Raw genomic sequence first — 21,274 nt, 5'->3', positions numbered from 1 at the left:
CAAAAGAAATACTCCCTCCGTCCCGAATACCATGTCACTTTCTTTTTTTGGAAAATGATTACACACTTTAATCTCATTTTAAATTTTTTAATTTTAATTTTTTTTTTAATTTTAATTAAACTAATTAGTTATCTTAATCTTAATTTATAATTATTTATATTATAGGATAATTATTTTCACTAATATATTCTTAATTATCTAATAATTACACCCTTCCTAAAATACCGTGTCTACAGTGTAGCAGACACGGTATCTGGGACTAATATACATTACAAAAATTTATTGTTAGTTTATTTGCTAGATTTATATTATATTAATATATACTATCTCCGTCTCAATACAATAATTTTGTTTACCATTTTTGTCCGTCCCAAAATGATAGTTTCATTTTCATAAATAATCATATCACCGTAAAACTATCTCTATTTTTCCATTATTGTTACACAATGGTTACTACTTTTTACACTAATATGAGTATAAGAGCCAAAAAGTCATTTATCCTTACTTTTTTACCAACTACCAATATAAAATCAATATTTCTTAAATGTCATGTCTAATACAATAAGACTATATTTTTAGAATGGAATGAGTGTTTTAAATATAAAATTGATTTTTAGTATAATATAAAAAATAAAAAATAAATGTTTAATTTAATATTTTTTTAAAAAATATAAAATAAATAGTATATTTAAAATCCAGTCCCAAACAATCACACCGTAAATGGCTGCCTAACTTGGTTGGCCTCTTTTAGTTTTGGGCCTTTAATAGATCTGGGCCCATTTAGAGATAAATACCCAAAAAGGCCCCAAACCTCATAGTCCAATATCATTTTTATAGCGGACCAAATCGGATTAAAGTATATTAATTCTAAGAGTATCTCATTAAATTTTAAGTTTCAATTTTGTTTTATAGATTATGGCTAACAATAAAGTATGATAAAAATTACAAAATGTTACCCAATATTTTGTTAATTTGGAATACTTTGCCCATGGAATGAATTATAAATTATTGACATAATAATAATAATAATAATAATAATAATACTATTAATAATAATGGAATTCACATGTAACATCATTTCATAGTGCGTAACAATTCAATACAACGGGAGATCACCAAAAATCTGAAAAAGAAAAACCAGGGGTCTCCAAAATGTGGCAAAAATCCAACTAGGAAAGGAGTGAGAGATTTGCCAACAAAAAATGAAGTAATAAATAAATTGAATCAGATTCAAATAATATTCTCTTCTAGAATAATAGCCAACAGCTAAAGATAGCCAATCCCATTGCCAAGCTTGCCATCATCGTCTTCCCAGCTCCACTCTGCAACCACCCAATATTGACAGTATTAAAATTTACATATTCTTCAAATGCTTCAAGATCTGGAAACAATGGATGAGATCCAGCTGCTAATTGTGTATATATATATATATATATATATTATTAATTAATAATCACCTGATCGTTAAGAGACGTCGGGCTTGGGGAAATGGAGCCGGCGCTTGGTCCGGGAGCCTCGGACGGCGGCGCAGGGGGGCCGGACAGCTCGGGAGCCGGAGAAGGGGCGCCGTGCTTGCCCTTCTTCCTGCTCGGCGCCGGCGCCGGAGGAGAAGACTCCGTCGGCGGGGTCGCCGGAGCGGGAGCCGGCGGGGACTGAACCGGGGTGGGAGTAGGCGGGGACTGAACCGGGGCGGGAGCCGGCGGTGGCTGAACCGGGGCGGGGGTGGGCGGCGGCGGGCTGGTCGGGGCCACGTGTGGTGGCGTGGAAACAGGAGCTGCGGCGGGGGCGGCGGCAGGGGATTTGGCCGGCGGCGTCGCGGCGGAGGTAGGGGCTTTGGCTGGCGCAGCCGCCGGGGACTGGCCGCCGACGCAGGCTACTATTAAACAGATCAGCGCGAGGCCGAATCCTGACCGTCGATCCATGGGGATGAGTGCTGACGTGGAGGGAGTAGAAGAAACGCGGTTGTGATGATATAGAAATGTATAGAAAGAAATTGGAAGAGATCTGAGCGAGAACTGGTGAGACAGACAGCCATTTATATATAAAAAAAAAAAACCGAAAAATTTAAATTTAAATAAAATAAACGTTAGAGGAAAGTGGGCCCGCAGATGTACTGGGAATTCAAACAGACTGGCTGGACCCCACTCGCCATGTGGCTCGCCGCGTCCACAACGGCTCTTTTCGGGTGGATCTGTGACCCTGCGGTAATACAACATCTTTTTAAATTTTAATTTATTATTATTATTTTTTAATGAGAGTAATTATTGTTACAGGCAGTATGGGAGGCGAATCGAATCAATCGTCTGGAGGTGGACGACAGACCAATAACAGACGGACATGTGTACATACTAAAATAAAAAGGGTAGTGTAGCTGGAGGGACAGAGCCATATTCTGACAGCAAAGGAGCCGTTAGCCACCCCACCGCCACCGCCATATGTATTTTTTAATCTGGTTTCTAGAGAACCAATAAATATATAGCCGTTTCAAGTGAATCTTTATTGACTTTTTTACTTAGCAAAAGAAACTCCCTAAAAACTTGTTGCAAAGTGAAAAGACGAGTGTTTGTTTTGGGGGGTTTGGATTTTGAATTGGGATTTTGAATAGTAAAAATTTTGAATTTGAATAGTTGTATGATGTGATATAAATAGGTGTTGATGTGATGTTTTGAATGTAAAATTGATTTTTAGTATAATATATAAAAAAAAAATAGGTGTTTGATTTGATGTGTTTGGGGAAAAAATTGGATGAATAGTGGAAATCTAATCCAATCTCCCAAACAAACACACCCTAAATTAGTGGAATTTTATTCCCAATTTTACTATTTCAATTTTTTTTTCAAAATCATTAAATCAAATGCATTTATTTTATTATGCTAAAATTCAATTTTACATACATCAATATATATTTATATCACATCAAATAACTATTTTAATTCAAAATTTTATTATTCAAAACCAAAACAAAAATCATATAATCTGACAAGTAAACACACGCTTTGTTATTACTACATATTTAGGATTTATTCAATTTAGCATTTTAATTCCAAAGGAGTGCGTAATTTTATAAAATATTATTTAAATAAAAGTTTAAATCATAAACAAACAAATCTTTCAGTCTTTAGTCTATGTTTATCGAAAATATATTTCATTTTATAATATAGTATTTTTACAAATCTTCAAACTCAAACCACGTTGCAAATTTATGGTTGTATTTTAAATTTGTTGTGTACAGTGTATTCGGTTTTATCTTTTTTGTTTTGTAAAATTATAATTTTAAAATTTTTGTAATTTTTATATACATTTTTTGCTTTTAGTATTTAATTAAATATAATCATCATATCATATCATATCTTATCGTATCATATATATATATATATAAATATATAAAAGAGTTCAAGATGGACTCCACGGTTCTTTAAAATTTTGCAATTTTGCAATTTATGAATTTTGAGGTTTTTTTCCTTTTAAACTTTTTTTTTTTTTTTTAGCATCTCTCTGCCTTAGTAGCTCGTCTGTGGTACTCATTCCTCTCTCTGTCTCTGCTTTATGGTTATTAGTTTAGGAATCAGCTGTGAATGCTACCGATACCGGAGCTGCTAAACTAAAGAAAGTGACATCTAATCTAATAAGGAATATGGCATCGTCCAAATATATAATGTAATATTGCATATTTTATTCCAAATATATAATGTAAATCATAATTTATATTACATATTTCTTTCCGAAAAAGTTTGTGCTCAAACAGACCTTATTCCAAAAGCTCGACATTTTGCTCGACATCAAAAGAAGAAAGTCGCATCGATCTTCCAGAAGCACGTGAGGCCCCAAACCTTCTAGAAAGGTAACATGGTCTGCAAGGCCGTCCTCCCGGAAGGCTCCAAAGATGTAAAGTTTGGGAAGTGGTCCCTCACGTGAGAAGGTTTGTTTATCATATTGGCTAAGTCACCTAATGACGCATATAGGTTGATGGAACCCGAAGAAGAAGAGATGAAGGTGTTTATTAATGGAAATATCTTAAAATGTTTCATCATTCTCTTTGGAAGCTGGAATGAAGGAAGGAAGACATGATGGTATTTGACAAAATCATCAGGACCACGAGTTGATTCTTGTCTAGATGATTTTGTGGGGGACATTTATATACACCCAATATTAATCGGAACGGTCCAGTACAAGTGTAGCCCAAACCCTCTGAGGTTCGCGACTCAGTAGAAGGTCCAGATCAGTGAGTGGGTCTGCGAACCTGACTAACCCACTGAGTCGGCCTGGTGCATTTGGAGTCGTCAACATATAAAAGATGGTGAAAGTTAAAGTTGTTGAAGAAAAAAGTGATAGAAGATTTTTTTCCAAAAGGAATTCAAAAGAATAACAATTTTGGAGTTATTAAAGAAAATCAAGGAGAGCTGGGCCAAAAAACACACAGCATTTATTCGTCTTCTTCTTTAATTATTTTTTCTCTTCAATTATTTTCTATAGAACAATACATTTTTACGACTTTCTTTTATTAATTTCCAGTTTTCTTTTAACTTTTTATTTTCTTATTATTATATTCATTTTTACTTTCTTTTTATATTAACTTTTTTATCATTGCGAAATAGCCCGAATCATTTTAAAAGAGATCGAGAAATCTTTCGAACAAATCAACTTTGGCAGGCTTTCAATTAAGCTGCCGAAGGTGATTTTTTACGACAACAAAAAGGTATAAAAGAATATTATTTTTTATAATTTTTGTATTTAAAAATTTTAAGTATACTTTAAGAAACAGTGAGAATATAATTTAAAAATATCAAGTATAATAATATTCATTTCAATTAAATTTCTATTATTCTTTTGTAACTTGAAAACATCCCATACTATAAACTGCACGTTTTTTCTATTTTTAATAAGCATATGCACTTACTAACCTATACTGTAGTAAATTATGTAAATGATTCAGTGCACATACTTCAATACTATTATGCTTCAATAGTATTATGTCATATTATTTCAATTATGTAATAAATTTTGAGAGTATTCTTGCAATGAAAAGTTTTTGGTATGATTAGAAAAATATAATATTAGGATATACATTATATTTATTATAATAATTTAATATAAAATATTATCAATACAATTTTCATACATAATATAAAAAATGTATATCAAATTAAAAATACAAAACAAACACACCCTTATTTATTCACGACTTTGCTTGGTTGTGCTTTGTGCATTCTTTTATTGTTTTAAAAATAATACTCCCTTAGTATGTATGGGCTGGGCGGAAATGGTAAGGCCCATAAAATAAATAAAAGGTTCTCACGAAGAAATAGTCTAACCCATCATTGTATTAATAGGGTCAAAGTCCAAAATAGAAAAGGCCCATTACGTAGTAAAAGCCCACTTAGCCAATCACAAGGCCCACGAGCTTAAAAATGAACACGTATTATATCATCCATCATATTCAGGACCATCACCACCTGACATTTTTCTTTCAGTCACATTGAATGCAGAAAATGAAATACTATTACAGTACTATTTTCTTGGGCTGGCAAACTGTGGTCCCTACCTATTTAGCAGTTAATGCCCTGTTTGGCTGATTTTGTAAAAGTCAAGAATGGGCTGCAGGTATCTCTCTATCTTCTCTTGGTGACCGACGACGACTTCTAACACTTGTGTGATAAACTCCCAAGGTCCCGGAGTCTCTACGCCACATCAATCTGTGTGGCGGACTTCTGATGATCGGCGTTGGGATCCTGGACATCCTCAGAATCGTAGCTTTTTTCTATCAAGCTGGTCCGAGTTCCCAAAGACTGTATTGACTGACACGTGTCCTCCTGAACTTATTGAGCAAATCAAGATTCTGGAGGAGAGTGTCTGCCGAATCATTTTTTATCTTTTATTTTTAATTTTAGGGTTTACATTTTATTCCGTCTCTGTACAAAGCTAGCAACTATCTCCCAAAACAATAGGTTTTTTTTTTTTTTTTTTTTTTTTCTCAGTCCGTAAGTAATGACGCGTTGGTATAAGAGTTGGATTTGTAACATGAGATCATGGATTCAAATCTCTGACCTTGATCACTTGCCGCACGGACAGAGGCAGTATTACTTAACTACACCCTAGCTGGCTTAGATTTTTATAGAATCTGTGTTTCTCCAAATAACCACGTCACGCATACATAGCTGTAATTAATAAAACACGATTTTAGTCTGATTTTATTATTTTAATTTTATTTTTTTAAAAAAATATTAAATTAAATATCTAATTTTTATTTATTTTATTAGACTAAAATTTAATTTTACATTTAAAATATTATATTAATATATATTTATATCAAAATTTTACTATTAAAAATTAAAACCCAAAACAGTTAAACACTCCGTAAATTCTTACTAGCAAAATCAAAGGTTACAAGCTTTAATCACATTGGTATTGGGACAACATAAACACTACAACAAACCCTAGGCACGTACGTATTATACCTTGTGTAAACTAAGTATATTAATTAATTAAAACAGCTTAGCTTGATGAACATCGATTTGTAAAGATTCAGGATCGATCGATACATATAATATATATATATAATTAATTAATTTAATCATCAAGAATATCGTGGTGGATGTGGCGGAGCAGGACGGGAATGGTGATCTCCGGCGCGCTGAGCTGCGGGAGGTGCCCTTCGGTAGAGACGACCTCCACGATGGACTTCCCGCCGAAGTTCTGGTGCAGATACTCCGCGACGGCGACGGGGACCGCGAGGTCCCTGGAGCTCTGGATGATGTGGCAGGGCACGGTCACGCGGCCCAGGTAGTGCCGGAGGTCGAAGTTGAATATTGTCCTGAAAACGCTGAGCGCGATGTCCGGCCGCATATTAAACAACGTCCGGCTGAACTCCTGGACCGCTACCGACTCCATGTCGCCCCCCACCACCAGGGGCGCAAACCCCCCCACCCACGCCTTGTAGTTCGCCTCCATCCCCCTGCACAGCTCGTCCACCTCCTCCTGCTCGAACCCGCCGTAGTAATCCTCAGAGTTCAAAAACCTGTTATAAAATAATTAAAAGTTTAAATTTATAAATTTTAAAATTAAATAATTTATTATTAATTGGGACCTGGGGGAGGCGGAGATGAGGATGAGCTTGAGGAAGCGGTCGGGGCGGAGGATGGAGGCGATGGCGCCGGTCATGGAGGAGAGGGAGTGGCCGACGAAGATGCAGTTGGTGACGTGGAACTCGTCGAGGATGGCGAGGAGGTCGTGGGCGTAGCCTTCGAGGGAGGAGTAGCGGTGGAAGTCGAAGTAGTCGGGGTTGGTGGTGCCGGCGCCCATGTTGTCGTAGAGGAGGACCTTGTTGGTCTGAGCCAGGTGGGCGACCAGGTGCTTCCAAACCGACTGGTCCGTGCCGAACCCGTGCCCCAGCACCACCGTCGGCTCGCCGGACCCGACCACCCGGACGTTGTGCGCTTCCTCCGCCACCCCCATGATCGTCGATCTATCTATCTCTCTCTCTCTCTGTGTCAATGGCAATTGATGAAATAAAGAGAGAGAGATAGAGACATCACATTAAAGACGACGATGCCAACTGCCACGTGAACATTAGTACAATTGCCTGCCTACTTTCTTTTGAGTTGCCAGATATTTTTTACGTATTTAATTTATAATGTCCCGTAATTTGTTCTTACTTTTTATTTTTCATTAATATTTCTCTTGTTAAATGAAAGTCAACTATATATTATTCTAGTTATTATTTACGTGTGGTTTATTCCTCTTTAACTAACTTTTATTGACATATTCGAAAAAAATTGATATTCACACAGTCTATCGTACGTACGTTTAGATCGTGTTCTTTTATGAATTTTTATACAAAGATTTCTTTTTAAAAAAACATCAAATTAAATATTTTTTTTATATTATATTATACTATAAATATATTTTATATTCAAAATATTACATCATTGTTTATTTACACTACCAAAAAAAAGGAATTCGGACTCGGAAAATTGTCTCGGAATTATGAAATATCATTTACACTATCATTTATTTACATTTCACCGGATACACACTTATATTCCACGAAATATAAAATTATTTGAATTTGAAGAAAATATAAAATATTACTCCCTATGTCCCACATACTATATCCACGTTACCGTTTCTATCCGTCTCACATACCATGTTATTTTCGTTTTTTGAAAAATGATTACACACTTTAATCTCATTTTAAACTTTTTAAATTTTATTTATTTAAAAATTTTAATTAAACTAATTAGTTATCTTAATTTTAATTTATAATTATTTATATTATCGAATAATTATTTTCACTAATACATTCTTAATTATCTACTAATTGCACTCCTGCTAAAATACCGTATCTACAGTGTAGCAGACACGGTACGTGGAACGGAGGGAGTATATCATTTCACAAGCTTAAGCATACTTCAAACAATAGTTATGATTAAGTAAATAAATGTACTTATCTCCATTTTTATTTTTTTTAAAAATCTTTTTTAATAAAAGGACTTCAATAACTATTTTATATTTTACGATCTAATAACTATAAATACACACATTGTGGATGGAGATAGTGCTATTGATCTCATGTGTTTATTAATATTCAAAGAGTGATTATTTGTTTACTTAAAATTTGATTTTGAGTTTTAATATGAAAATGGTTCAAATATAATTATTTTTTAGAAAAAAAAAAAAATACTACGTTCGTCAAATATAATTATGCCATTTTTTTTATTTTTTTTTACAATTTATAAAAAAAGTGATATAATAAATGGTACTGTATTTACTGATATTTTGAGATAGTTTATTATGTTTAGAGGTAAAATAAATTCAAAATGTATAAATAAAAAATGCTTGTTACATATATTATTCTAACTAGTACAAGCGATTTGATTGATTTTATTTGAATTTGAATTTTGATAATATTTTAATATAATATTATCTACCTGACAAAGTATCTATTTTTCTATTTTAATATGTTCTATAATAAAGTATCAATTTCATTTTTTTTTAATAATTGTACTATCTACCTAAATTACAAATATTCTTACAACTTACATTATATTACACAAATGTCATTATCTTTATATCACATCATACTAATAAGGTTATTTTAATCATTTATACTTTATTCCTACTATATTCTAATATAATAATAATATTTATGAAACTACGTATAAAAAACAAACGGATACCTAGTTTTGGAACGGAGGGAGTATATTTTTAAAAAATAACAGTTATATTTTTATTAAAAATTTTGATAATTGAATATTGTTGATTAAAATTTGAAACTTAAGTTAAGATATTAATTATTATATGAAAATATAGTATAAGGAAAATGATAAAAATATTATTATTAGTATCTTATAATACTATTATAATAATATTTTTGTAAAAAATTATACAAATGTAAAGATATATTTAATGTTAAGTACAATAACGCAAAATTAAAGGTAAATGAGACTCTTAAAATCGAATGGCAGATGAAGTATTTATTTTAATTAGTTCTATTTTCGTCCATCAAATTCATGTATATTATTATTAATATTATTTGCCTACGTATATTATGTATTTTTTATTTATAACAATTAAAAAAAGAAAAAAGAATTCATCCAAATTTTAGGGATCAGACAAGTCTGAGCTTCATGCTATTGACAGTGAGTTTGCAAAAATATTTTATCTTTCGTGTCGACCTACTTTTTGTTGTTGTTGGGGTGTAAAGTGAAAGATGAAGAAGGATAATGCTAAGGGTCTATCAGATTGGGCCTTGGGCCTCACCAATGCGGGGCTCGTGGGCCGATCCCAATTTCAATCAAATTAATTAATTCAAATTTTGTATCTTATGGGACAATTGAAATTCAAATTAATTGGATATCCTATTAATATTAATTTTTAATTGTTTTGAACATTTTCAAAAAATCCAAAAATTTGCTTCTAATCAGAGGACCACCAAATGTGATATTATTTATTATTATTGTAAAGGGTAAACTGTTTTTTTAGTTCCATGACTGGACCCTTTATCATTTTAATCTCATAAATATGTCGCAAATTAGTTCCATAAGTGAAAAATTATAATTATTTTTTTAATTAGACAAAATAAAAAAAATTTAAAAATAAATTTAAAAATCCACGTGTCCGCTAGGTGTCGCTACGTCACCTCCGACGCGAAACAGTTTACCCTATTGTAAATGATGATATGAAATATTAAAGGCCATGCAATAATGAAATGGGCCTCCCTCCCTCTCTGAGCTTTACCTTTCCAAATATCAATAATTCCTCATTTCCTTGGACATAGATCTAGGTTTTCAATTTAAAATCAACTGGTTGTAAGTGGAATAGCCTTCACCCCTTATAAGGTAAGGGAATTTCAACATTACATCAAATGTGGGATACTTAACAGGTTTGTTCAGTGTGACTTGCATATTTGACCTAGTTTGCAGGACATTAGGTTCGGTCGGGACCAAGAGTTTACTCAGTGCGTATTTTCGGATAACGATTATCGATTTTCCCGTCTTAAAAAATAAAAATAACTTTATCGTTTATGCTGTCTCCTGTCAATTCCTATCCTTCAATTCCCATGCTCCCCTCTCTCATTATCATCCTTATTATCTTTATTATTTATTTTTATTTTTCAAAATTTTCATGTAACCATCACATCTCTTCTCCTACTTGTATGTATATCTATATTTAATTCTAGTTTGGATCATCAAAACCTCCACGCTGCCTATCTTCATTTCCCCTTAATTATCTCTTATCGTCTAAAACAAATTAAAATTATATTATATATATATATAATAATTCGAGAGAACTCAACATAAATTTTAGCAGTTATTATTACTATAAGAAAATACTATCATTTTCTTAACAAAATATTTATGTTCTTAATTTTTTTTTTTTATTACTAATGACATTAGAGATAGACTTATGGATGAAATTACATTAGTTATGTGAATTTTATGAATTTTAAGGACGAAATTTTATTACAAATATATTAATTTTTTTTGTAGTGTATCTTTAATAATAATGCTGTTATGTTATTTTTTTTGCGCGCACACATACATATATATATCTTTATTTTTCTAAGATTTTGTTACTTATAAGTTAAATATATAAGTATTTATGACTTTTAAAGTTCTAAAAAATTATAAGAATAATTTAAAAATAAATATTTAATATTGTTTTATAAAGCTATAGATTTAACTTTTTTTTTCTAAAAAAAATATACCGATAATGTATATTGTCAAAAATAATAATAATAATAATAATAAATTGTATATAAACAGAATGGAAAATTGTTTATACACCGAAATGACTTTATTTTTCTTCATTGCTTTCAATGACACAAATTTCAACGGTCTTGGAAATTTTCAGCAATGCAATATACATGTATGTCAGTATATATATATATAATAATTTATAACAGAAAAATACTCACGCATGTTCTCATTTAATTTTATATATTTGAATTCTCAACTGGAAGCATTTTTTATTTTTAAATTTATAAGGATTATTCGATTAATTAATCAAGTATTTGAGACTTTTAATTATACAATACAAAAAAGAAAAACAAATAATACAAACACATTAAATTAATTAGAAACACAAAAAAAAAAAAGGAAAAATAATCAATTATGTCACAATTAACTCAAAATACATACATACAGTTGGGTTGTTACAGTTCGTCCGGTGTCCCTTCAACGGAGAGTTGCTTTAGCCATTCAAATGTCCGGTGATGAGAAACACGCTTTTTCGTAGACTTCGCAGCCTGCAGCAGCAGATTCGCCTCCTCCTCCAGTTGAAAAACGCGACTTTCGCGGTGGCCTTCGCTCATGCTGCGCTTCATAAACGCGACATTAGAAGAAACTGTATCAACCGCACAGTTGCATCCGCCCAGGAAATTAGGGCTTCCTTTCGTCGCCGTCGTCTTCTTCTCGGTGCTGTTGCTGCTCAGGGAGCTGCTGTTGCTGCTATTGCTGTTCCGGCTGCCGAAGTTGCTCTTCAAATTCCTGCGGGTTTTCAGATCCTGAAACGCGATTTTGGGCGGAGTCGTCAGTAATCCGCGGCGGAAGATGTTCCAGGCGGAAGTTTTTTTGGCGCAGCTCCGGCGGTTGGTTCTTCCGGCCGCCGCGCCGCCGGGAAGCTTCGGCGACGGGCTCGGGAGCGAGTGGAATGGATTCAGGTGCGGTTTGGTGTGTGTGGCGGAGGAGCTGCCGCTGCTGGACGACCGGATGCTGCTGCTCCGGCTGGTGACTATCCCGCCGGAGGAGTTGCAGTCCATGGATTCCGACCGGCTGAGATTGGGGCGCTTGCCGGAGTGGCGGAACGGGAGAATCTGGCCTCGGTAGAAGACTTCGTCGGCGGCGCACATTTCCGATTCCTTTGAGCAGAAGTCGAAGTCCTCCAATTGGGTTTGTCCGGCGCCGACGATTTCTTCCGATCCGGCGGCTATCTGTTTCCTTGATTGATGGATTAATGGAAGGTCGGATAGGGAAAGCGCCTCCTCATCGTCGGACGCCGCTGCGGAATTGGCGTCGCCGTCGTCTGCGAGGATTTCGTCCATGGCGAAATTGATGGATTAATTAATTAATTAGTTAATGGAATTGAATATAGGAGTAGTGTTATATTTGTTGGTATGAGTCACAGATTTCGGACCAGAAAAATTATACTATGAATTTTTGCATCGACTGGGGACAGCCATGTAATATGCCTTTTTGTTCATACTTGACTCCTATTTTTTATTTATATAATTATTTTTTACAAATATGCATAATCGAAATATCAGAATCATTCCATAGAAAAAGATAAAATATCAAATTAATGTCATTTTAACTTTAGCTCTATTATAAAGACAGGTAAAAAAATATATAGACTTTTAATGAAGTTTTGTAAAATGTTTTTTTTTGTAAAAATAATAAAAAAATATATATATAGACTTTTAATGGAGCTAGCTTCATTTTAATTAAATATCACTAAATAAAAAAAATAAAATAATTTTTAGTGAAATATATATTTGATGTAATATGTTTTACATAATTGTTATAAATAAATAGTATAAAATTTTTTAAAAATATTGCCAACGAAGGTAAAGTGAACATAGGCCAAAACTTTTAATCAAGAATTTTGATCCAATCAAACCTCTTTTGTAAATTAATACTCACTCTAACACGTGCAATATTTCCTTTTTGATATATCCCAAACACTCTGCAATATTTTCAAAATATGAAATAATTAATTATACCTAATATCTACCCTACACTCTGCAATATTTTCAAAATATGAAATAATTAATTATACCTAATATCTACCCTACACTTTATCCTCTCACATCGTCTAAATAGAAAAATAAAATAAATATTTTTCTCTCTATCAGATCATCTAATTTCTAAATTATTATACTTAATACTACCCACCTAAAAACTCGTGCCAAAAATAAATGATGCACCTTGTTTGGAACGGATGGAGTACTATTTATTTATTTTATAAATATTATACTATTAAATATGTATTTTTTAACAAAATACCAAATTAATTTAATTTTTTTTATTATTTCGGCTGTTATAGTGCTAATATGTCAACACTTTACTGATTTACTATTCACGGTTGGATTGTACATTTATAATATTAAAGGATTGAAATTAAATAAGGATAATATAGTAATTATATTATTAAATTGTTTAAATGTATACTTTTTTGCTTCTTTGGGTGTACTTTTTTTTTTTTTTTTTTATATATGTTTAAATTGCTATTTTATATGTTATATTATGCTGAATTGCAATCGATAATATTTTATATTAAAATATTGTATGTATAGTTTTATTTTATTTTATTTTTTATTTTTTTTTTACTTGAAAGCATGTTTATTTTAATGTTTGAAATAAAATTAATATTTTTAGCATTATTGATCTTAATTTTATTATAGTAACAATTTTCATATATATATATATATATATAGTGAATTGCAATACAAGAAAAAATCATTTTTGTAACAAAATTTTTTTGTCTCTAAATCTATTTTTTTCGTTACTAATGATATTAGAGACGAAATTATGAATGAAATTACGTTAGCTACGTGAACTTTTGGGACGAAATTTCGTTACAAATATATTATTTTTTTGTAGTGTTGTCACGCTTTGAAAACAAATGCAAATAATTTGGGTTGTGTAAAAGGTCAAATGTAGTGCTTAATCTCGTCAATAGTCATAATATATTATTAACGTTGTAAGATGGTGGGTTACTTTATTTTATTATAATTAAAATTAAAACGATGATATTCAAAATTTAAGTGGACGTTTTAAAATATTGTGGATGATGAGTTGGTATGAATTTATGGCATTGGGCAATCATCCAATTAATAATATATATATATATAGTTTAAAAAGTATTTATATACGACAACTAGCATTATATTTATTGGCTTTTTATTGGTGATACGAAAAAATCAATAATATATATTTTTTATAATGCAAGAATTCGTAATAGCTAGTTAATTAAATGTGCTCTAGATAAATATATTATATCTAACTTAATTTAATTTAAAGTATTTTTTTTTATCATTTTTATCCGTCTAATTTCAAAGAATTTCTTTTTAATTTTAATAAAATAATCATACACAAATATCAAAATACCTTTAATTTCTACTTAAATTACAGATATACAATTACACATATAATTATTTGTTACATAAAATTGACAAAAATATCAAAATATCTTACACACTTCCACTGACTAATAAAATACTATTATTCATTAATTTATTACAAAACTCCAAAAAGTCCATTTGGACCTGGACAGATAGAGTAATATATTTTTACTATTTCATTTAATATTTTCTATAAAACACATTATTTACGGGATCAAATACAGCATAACATGTAAGTTTATGATAAAAAAAAAAATTGTTAAATTTATATAACAATTTTATAAAAAAATTTCATAAAATACTTCATATTTTATTTATTATGTAATATATTTTTGTGCTAAACTAAAAGTTGTACAAAATATTATTTTTGTCCAAACTTAGTGTTTGACGATAAATATGAACCTAAATTATAAAGATCAATTTTTTATTTTTATATTTTTTATAAAAATCAAATAACACTTTATCTTGAAAATACTATAAAAATATTTTTATTTTTATATTTATATAACTAGCATTTAAATCCGTGCTATGCTGCACAAGTGTATACATAATTAAAATATTTTAAAAATAATAAATATCTAAATATCAACTTTGGTAAATATGAAGATGTTTTAAGCAATATTTTTATATGATTTATCTTTAAAAAGAAAGTTTGAAAAAGTCCGCAATAAATAGTAAATAAATTACTGCTTACTTTGCTTTTGGTGAAAAATGACCGTAAATAATAAAATTGTAAAAGAAAAAAAAAAATTCAAGGAAGAATGAAGAATTCTTTTATTTATTTATTTATTTAGGATGTGAAAATCCGCAATTGCTATTCGAAAGTATATATCGGATAAACCACAGCTGAACTTGCAAACCAAGCTCGACCGAAAAGTTAGATTGCTTATTGAAAAAAAAAAATCACTAAAAAATATAAATTGAATAAAAAATAAATATTATTGTTTTTTTTAATCGTATTTTTAGTGTGATAATTTATTTTAGTAATAATTTGATATAATATTTTATAAATATTAAATATTTATAAAATTATAAAAGTTAAATAATAATAACAAAGAAACACAAATTAAATTAAAAAAAATTAAATGTATAATAAATAAATACACCTATTGCATTCTTTAATTATTTTTCTGTCTCAACAAAAATAAATAAATAAAGAGGGATATTTTTATTTTTTATTCTCATTTCCCTCAAAATTTCTTAGTATTTTAATTTTGGATAAAGGAAATGGGAGGAAATAGGCAAGCTGTGCACATGCTTGCAATGTCACTAAGCCTCAATTTCCGACACTCGCTATTTTCTTTAACTAAATTATTTTTAATTTATATATATTAATTTTTGTGGCTCCGTTTGCCATCGGTCACTTTTATTTAAAAACGAGTTTTGATTGAAAAAGACGATCAAATCTAACTTTACTCGAAACGGATAAGGTTCGCCATTACGGGTCGGGCCGACATGGACCTGATCCGATCCGGCCCATCAAACTTTAATGGATCGCTTCTCAATACATCAGTTTGGAAACACAGCTTTTTTCGGGTTATTCCAAGCCCACTCAAATCAAATCAAACAGATGATAAGTTTTATCTCTGACAGATATTAAAAAAAACATTAAATACATATGGTATAGAATAATTTTTAATTAATAATAATATAATTAGAAATAAAAACAAATATACTTGAAGCCCAGTATTATTTTTAAAACAAACAGAGGGTAATAAGTAAATAAATACTACACAGAGAACAGAACAGAATACGAGACAAGCTATTTAAGGGTGGGGTGATCAGTTGCAGTAGAGAGCTCAGCTTCGGGAAGCTTGGTGGTATCGGCGGCGGCGGCGGTGGTGGCGCGTGTAGGAGCATCGGTGGAACCGGCGGCGGGGGGGCCGGATTTGGGGGTGAGGTGGCCACGGGTGCCGTAGCCACGCTCCTTGTAGTCTTCAACATCCTTCGACTGCGTGTACGGACTGGTTTCTATTGGAAGCCCTTCCGTATTTACTTTTTTGTCCTCTGCTTTCTTCTCCATTTCAATTATGTCCCTGTCTCTCTCTGTAGTAGATTTTGTTGTATGGTATGGATTGAGCTGACTGTTTATATATATATATATATATATTTATGGGGTTACGTAGGATGGTTAGTGTTGATGGTAATGGCGCCACGTGTCCTTTTTATTGCAATTAGGTGTCCAACCACCACCGCATCACAAGTACCATTATCCACCCTTCCTCATCATTTGTATATTCAAATAGTTTATTTGAGTTTTAATAAAAATGTATTAAAATGAATGTAAAGATAATTTTGTCTTTAATATTATTATTGTCTTTAACGATGTGATTGTAAAAGATGATGAAATAAAATAAATTATATTTGAAATAGTTACTCTATAACTAAATAATTTAAAATAAAAAATATGTATATTTGTGATTTTAATTTAAACAATAAAATTTTAAATTTAAATAATTATTTGATGTGATATCAATAAAAATTTATCTGATATTTTAAATATAAAATAATAAATAAAAATTTGAATTTATTATCTTAAACAATACATATAAATAATTAAAATCATTCAAACAAACATGCAATACAAAAACTATTTATTTATTAAAAAAATAGAAAAACAATTTCCCTCTAGTCTATACCACTGAGTATGGGCTAACATTGGATATTGCCAAATAAATTTGAACCGACCTGTAAATTCAAATATTTGGAAAAAACCAAACCTGAATTGAATCGAAATAACCGAAATCCAAAAAATAAAAAATTAAAATTAAAATTAAACCGAAAATATTTAATTTCTATTTTTTTTAGTTAGTTTTTTAAAAAAATTAAATTTTATTTTATGTTTTTATAATTGTTTTATAATGTTAAATATATATAATAAATAAACAATAAGTAGATTAAAATATAATTAATAATTTTTGAATTTTTATTTTTATTAACATATATATATTCCTATAGAATAATAAAAAAAATATATTAAAATATATATATATATATTCCTGTTTTAAATTTATAAAATATTCAATTGGAACCGATTCAACCAAAATTTTAAATTAGAGTTTGATTCGGATCGAATCTTTTATGTTTTGCTAGCCGTTTCCATCATTAAAACCTGTTAAGGCATTTTGATGCACGGCACGTGTATCGAAAATTCGAAGATATATATTATATATATATTTTTATTTATGATGTGTTTTATATTGATTTTTATTTATTTATTTATTTTAAGTTACTATTACACTTGTACATGTAAAAGAAATATTGTTGACAGAATTTATTCCCTACCGCTAACTATTTATTGTTAGATAATTAAGTCAGTTAATTAGAAGTATATTTGAATAAAGAATTAGTGGTAATAGACCCTACAAATATATATATATATATTTATTTTTTTTTGCAATTAAAAATTCATCTCTAGCTTCAGCTTTAGAATATAAAAAAAATACTATATAATAATTAAATGGTAAGTTTTCTCAGGGGATATATATAATATATCCACCCTTTACTTAATCAGTAATTAATAATTAATTCATTAATTAATGTGTGACGAATAATTAAAAGAAAGATTCTATGGCTTCAGTAGACAGTAGAGCAGTTCCACGCCACTCTTACAGTAATCTCATGTGTCATTTTGTCATAAAAGTTGGCCTTCCACAGCCACCTTGCATGCATGCAAAGTGTTCTAAAAAAAAGTGTTGTAATATATATATATATATACCCTCCACTATTATAATATTTCTTTCCTTCCTTAACAATTTATTCATTTTTTATTTTTGTCCGTCCTATGACAAAATATCTATTTATTTTTTTTTTAGTAACTGTACTGTTTACCTAACATTAAAAATACCCTTTCAATTTACAATATAAATTTGCAATTTAGTTTTTTTACTTTTCCTTATACTATATTCCAATTTAATACTAATATTTCTAAAACTTGAAATAATAAATGGATATATAAATATAGAAAAGAAGAGAGTATAATATTTATTTACTCTGGACTTCTTATGCCCAAAAAGAAAATTTAAACATTTAATAATTCCTAATATTTGTCAATGTATTAATGTTTTATACGTGAGTTTGTACAAGGATATGTTTCTTTAGTTCAAAATTTTCAATTTGTAACGGTTTCCTTTGTTTTACCTTAATGTATTGTACTTTTCACCAATCATCTTCGTATTTAATTTTTTTTTATTTTATTAATTTTTTTTGTTTTAGAAAAATTCGTGATTGGTTGTTATAGGTCCCGTTTTTTTACTTCTAGTTAGGGTTTTAAGCCTTGTGGTTTTCAAAATTCATAAAATCAAATTTCAATATTTTGTGGAGTTTGTGAATTAGTGGAAAAATGCCAAAATTCTTAGATATTAGCATTCCAGTGGAAGGAAAATGGAGAACACAGCTCCTAGGTTAACTCCCAGTCCAGGGACCAGCGACATCAAGATTGCATATAAATATTAAGATCCCTCAATCTACGGCCTGGATTTTTCAGGGGTCACAACTCCGGGAGCTCAAAGAATCATCACGTGAGAGCGAGTGGACTATAAAGAACAGAAATGTTAAAAAAAGACCCTAATTTTTGCAATTTCTCAATATATATACACATATACATACATCTATATATATATGTATTAGATGTGTGTGTGTATAAATTTAAATTCCAGAAAGTGGACAAAAAAGGCTAAAAGCAAGTTCAATTATTCAAGTCCCAATAGTTAGTAGATGAAGGATAGAGGAGGAAAGTTCTTTACGAAAAATAATAATAATAAAAAGGAAAAAGGAAGATTAAAGTGAAAAGAAGTTGCAGAAACAAGGAAGAAAGGAATCAATGGCGATACATTCATTTTCCCCTCCATTTTGTTCACAGGGAAATCTTGTGCCACAGATTATGCGAAACCCTCGCCGGAAAAATTAAAAACTTAATTTTCCGGGTAACCCAAGACAAACACGCCCTTAAATCAGAGCGGCTTTTTACAGTTTTTGAAAAAAGTTTCTTCAATTTCATCTAATTGAACAAATTCAGAAGCCTTGGCTGATCTCCACACGTCGTCGTTTCAGATTCATCGGAATTCATCGACGGGCTCCCGGGACGCCGCTTCTCAGCCCAGGCGGCGCGGCGGCGTCCGCCGGAGCTTCTGTCAGGGGTTAAGGACAGATCAAGATCCGCTGTGGACTCGGCAGCAGTCTCATCCGCAAAACGGCGACGTTTCACCACATTGGGTCCCGGACCAACACCAGGATCTCGGAACTTGAACATGTCAGCGCACTCGGAGGCGTCGTCAGAGCTCCCCGCCCCGCCGTCCACCAGGAGCTCCACCACCGGCTTCAACGTAACCCCCCGGAGCACGCTCTCCACCGCCGCCTGGCAGAGGTGCCAGTTGCCGGTCCAGAGAAGCCCCACCGCGCCGGTCACCGGATTCACCGTCCTTCCGGCGGCCTCAAACATCAACGACTGAAAAAGCGCTGAAAATAAAAAACAAAATCCCCAAATCAACTAATGAAAAAGAGATCTGAATCCGATTCAATACCAAATTAAAGATAGATCAACTAATCAATTAATTAATTTACACACCAGGCCTCTGATTCTCCGGCACGGCGGAGATGAACGACATGAGTCCGGCGCGGCCGAAGAACTTGGCGACGAAGACGGTGGCGTTCCCTTGAGCTTCGGCGGTTTCGATCCACTGCAGACATGGCCTCAAAATACAGGTATCGCTGCATCCCTTTCGCAGCACGCGGCAGCCATTGCAGCTCATCGTTTTCCGTCAGCCACGCTTTCCGACCGCCGGAGAATTGATCGGAGACCCAATCAGGGAGCTGCTTCCGTTGCAAGGAACGAGATGAGGTAACAGCCCGGAAGAAGAATATCAGAGCTCTAAAGAATGGTGAATAAATAATACACAAAGTGGAAGTGGAAACTTGGGAAAGAGAAAATCTTAAACTTTTAACAAGCACCAGGGTTCCCCAAACCTGTTTCATCCACACCGTTGATTACACACTATCAACGGCGTCGATCTTTTAAGGTTCTTTAGTCCAGGATCTGGAAACATTTCCCATTAGTAGTTCGGGATAGCGAAAGTGGGATGACGTGTTAACTAGTAAAAGGTCCCGGACTAAAAATACTGAATAGATCTAAACCGTTGAGTACACACTTTGAACGATGAAGATCTGTTGGAGCTTCCAAATGTGTTAATGGCTGGAGTTAAGAGGAGATTGTTCGTGGGGCCTACTTGAGTGGTGCGTGCGTGGGTGGGTGGGTGACGTATGAGCACCCCCAGATTCCAAAGTATTGGGCGATAGCGGCTGCTAGTTTCCGCGGATGATCATTTCTGAACCGTCGGATTCTTTGTGGATATATTGGGGCTGCTTTTTGATAACCTATCACTTTCACTTTCATTTTTATTTTATTTTATTTATTTTGGACACTATTCGATCTTTTATTTTATTTTATTTTAAAAAATTATTCTTTTTTGTTTTTGTTATCATTACATCTATAAATTCCAACTTTACCTTGTTTCTCGGCTGGCTTCAAGTGGGACATCTTTGGTACGTATTATTATTACACAAAGCCACAATTAAGCATTGCAATAATGTGATGGGCCTCATTATTTTTATTGCATAAAACTGGATAAACTTGTTGTAAGAAAAGTTACGCACAAA

At 31.8% G+C, this 21,274-nt stretch overlaps 5 protein-coding genes across 5 annotated transcripts; all 5 read right to left on the bottom strand.

Moving 5' to 3' along the window:
• Positions 1–1,053: 1,053 nt before the first annotated feature.
• On the bottom strand, positions 1,054–2,021 carry LOC127240422 (lysine-rich arabinogalactan protein 18-like). The gene is made up of 2 exons (XM_051259102.1): positions 1,458–2,021; positions 1,054–1,322 (listed from the first exon to the last, which is right to left on the bottom strand). Exons 1-2 carry the CDS (start codon positions 1,920–1,922, stop codon positions 1,248–1,250), a joined length of 540 nt encoding a protein of 179 aa, XP_051115059.1. The 5' UTR covers positions 1,923–2,021; the 3' UTR covers positions 1,054–1,247.
• A 4,322-nt stretch (positions 2,022–6,343) lies between these two features.
• LOC127240705 (probable esterase D14L) lies at positions 6,344–7,560 on the bottom strand. Its single transcript, XM_051259516.1, has 2 exons — positions 7,085–7,560; positions 6,344–7,015 (listed from the first exon to the last, which is right to left on the bottom strand). The coding sequence occupies exons 1-2, from the start codon at positions 7,450–7,452 to the stop codon at positions 6,568–6,570; spliced, it is 816 nt and encodes a 271-aa protein (XP_051115473.1). The 5' UTR covers positions 7,453–7,560; the 3' UTR covers positions 6,344–6,567.
• Positions 7,561–11,653: 4,093 nt separating this feature from the next.
• Positions 11,654–12,541, bottom strand: LOC127240501 (uncharacterized). The gene has a single exon (XM_051259219.1). The coding sequence runs from the start codon at positions 12,539–12,541 to the stop codon at positions 11,654–11,656; it is 888 nt and encodes a 295-aa protein (XP_051115176.1).
• A 3,692-nt stretch (positions 12,542–16,233) lies between these two features.
• Positions 16,234–16,681, bottom strand: LOC127240622 (uncharacterized). The gene has a single exon (XM_051259401.1). It carries the CDS (start codon positions 16,641–16,643, stop codon positions 16,383–16,385), a length of 261 nt encoding a protein of 86 aa, XP_051115358.1. The 5' UTR covers positions 16,644–16,681; the 3' UTR covers positions 16,234–16,382.
• A 2,532-nt stretch (positions 16,682–19,213) lies between these two features.
• LOC127240620 (LOB domain-containing protein 37-like) lies at positions 19,214–20,494 on the bottom strand. The gene is made up of 2 exons (XM_051259400.1): positions 20,187–20,494; positions 19,214–20,077 (listed from the first exon to the last, which is right to left on the bottom strand). The coding sequence occupies exons 1-2, from the start codon at positions 20,368–20,370 to the stop codon at positions 19,620–19,622; spliced, it is 642 nt and encodes a 213-aa protein (XP_051115357.1). The 5' UTR covers positions 20,371–20,494; the 3' UTR covers positions 19,214–19,619.
• Positions 20,495–21,274: the final 780 nt, after the last annotated feature.

Source organism: Andrographis paniculata, unplaced genomic scaffold, assembly GCF_009805555.1.
Source record: "Andrographis paniculata isolate CXL003 unplaced genomic scaffold, ASM980555v1 Contig79END, whole genome shotgun sequence".
Taxonomy (NCBI): domain Eukaryota; kingdom Viridiplantae; phylum Streptophyta; class Magnoliopsida; order Lamiales; family Acanthaceae; genus Andrographis; species Andrographis paniculata.
Note: the sequence above shows the minus strand (reverse complement) of the source record. Positions and strands in the feature narration are given on the sequence as shown.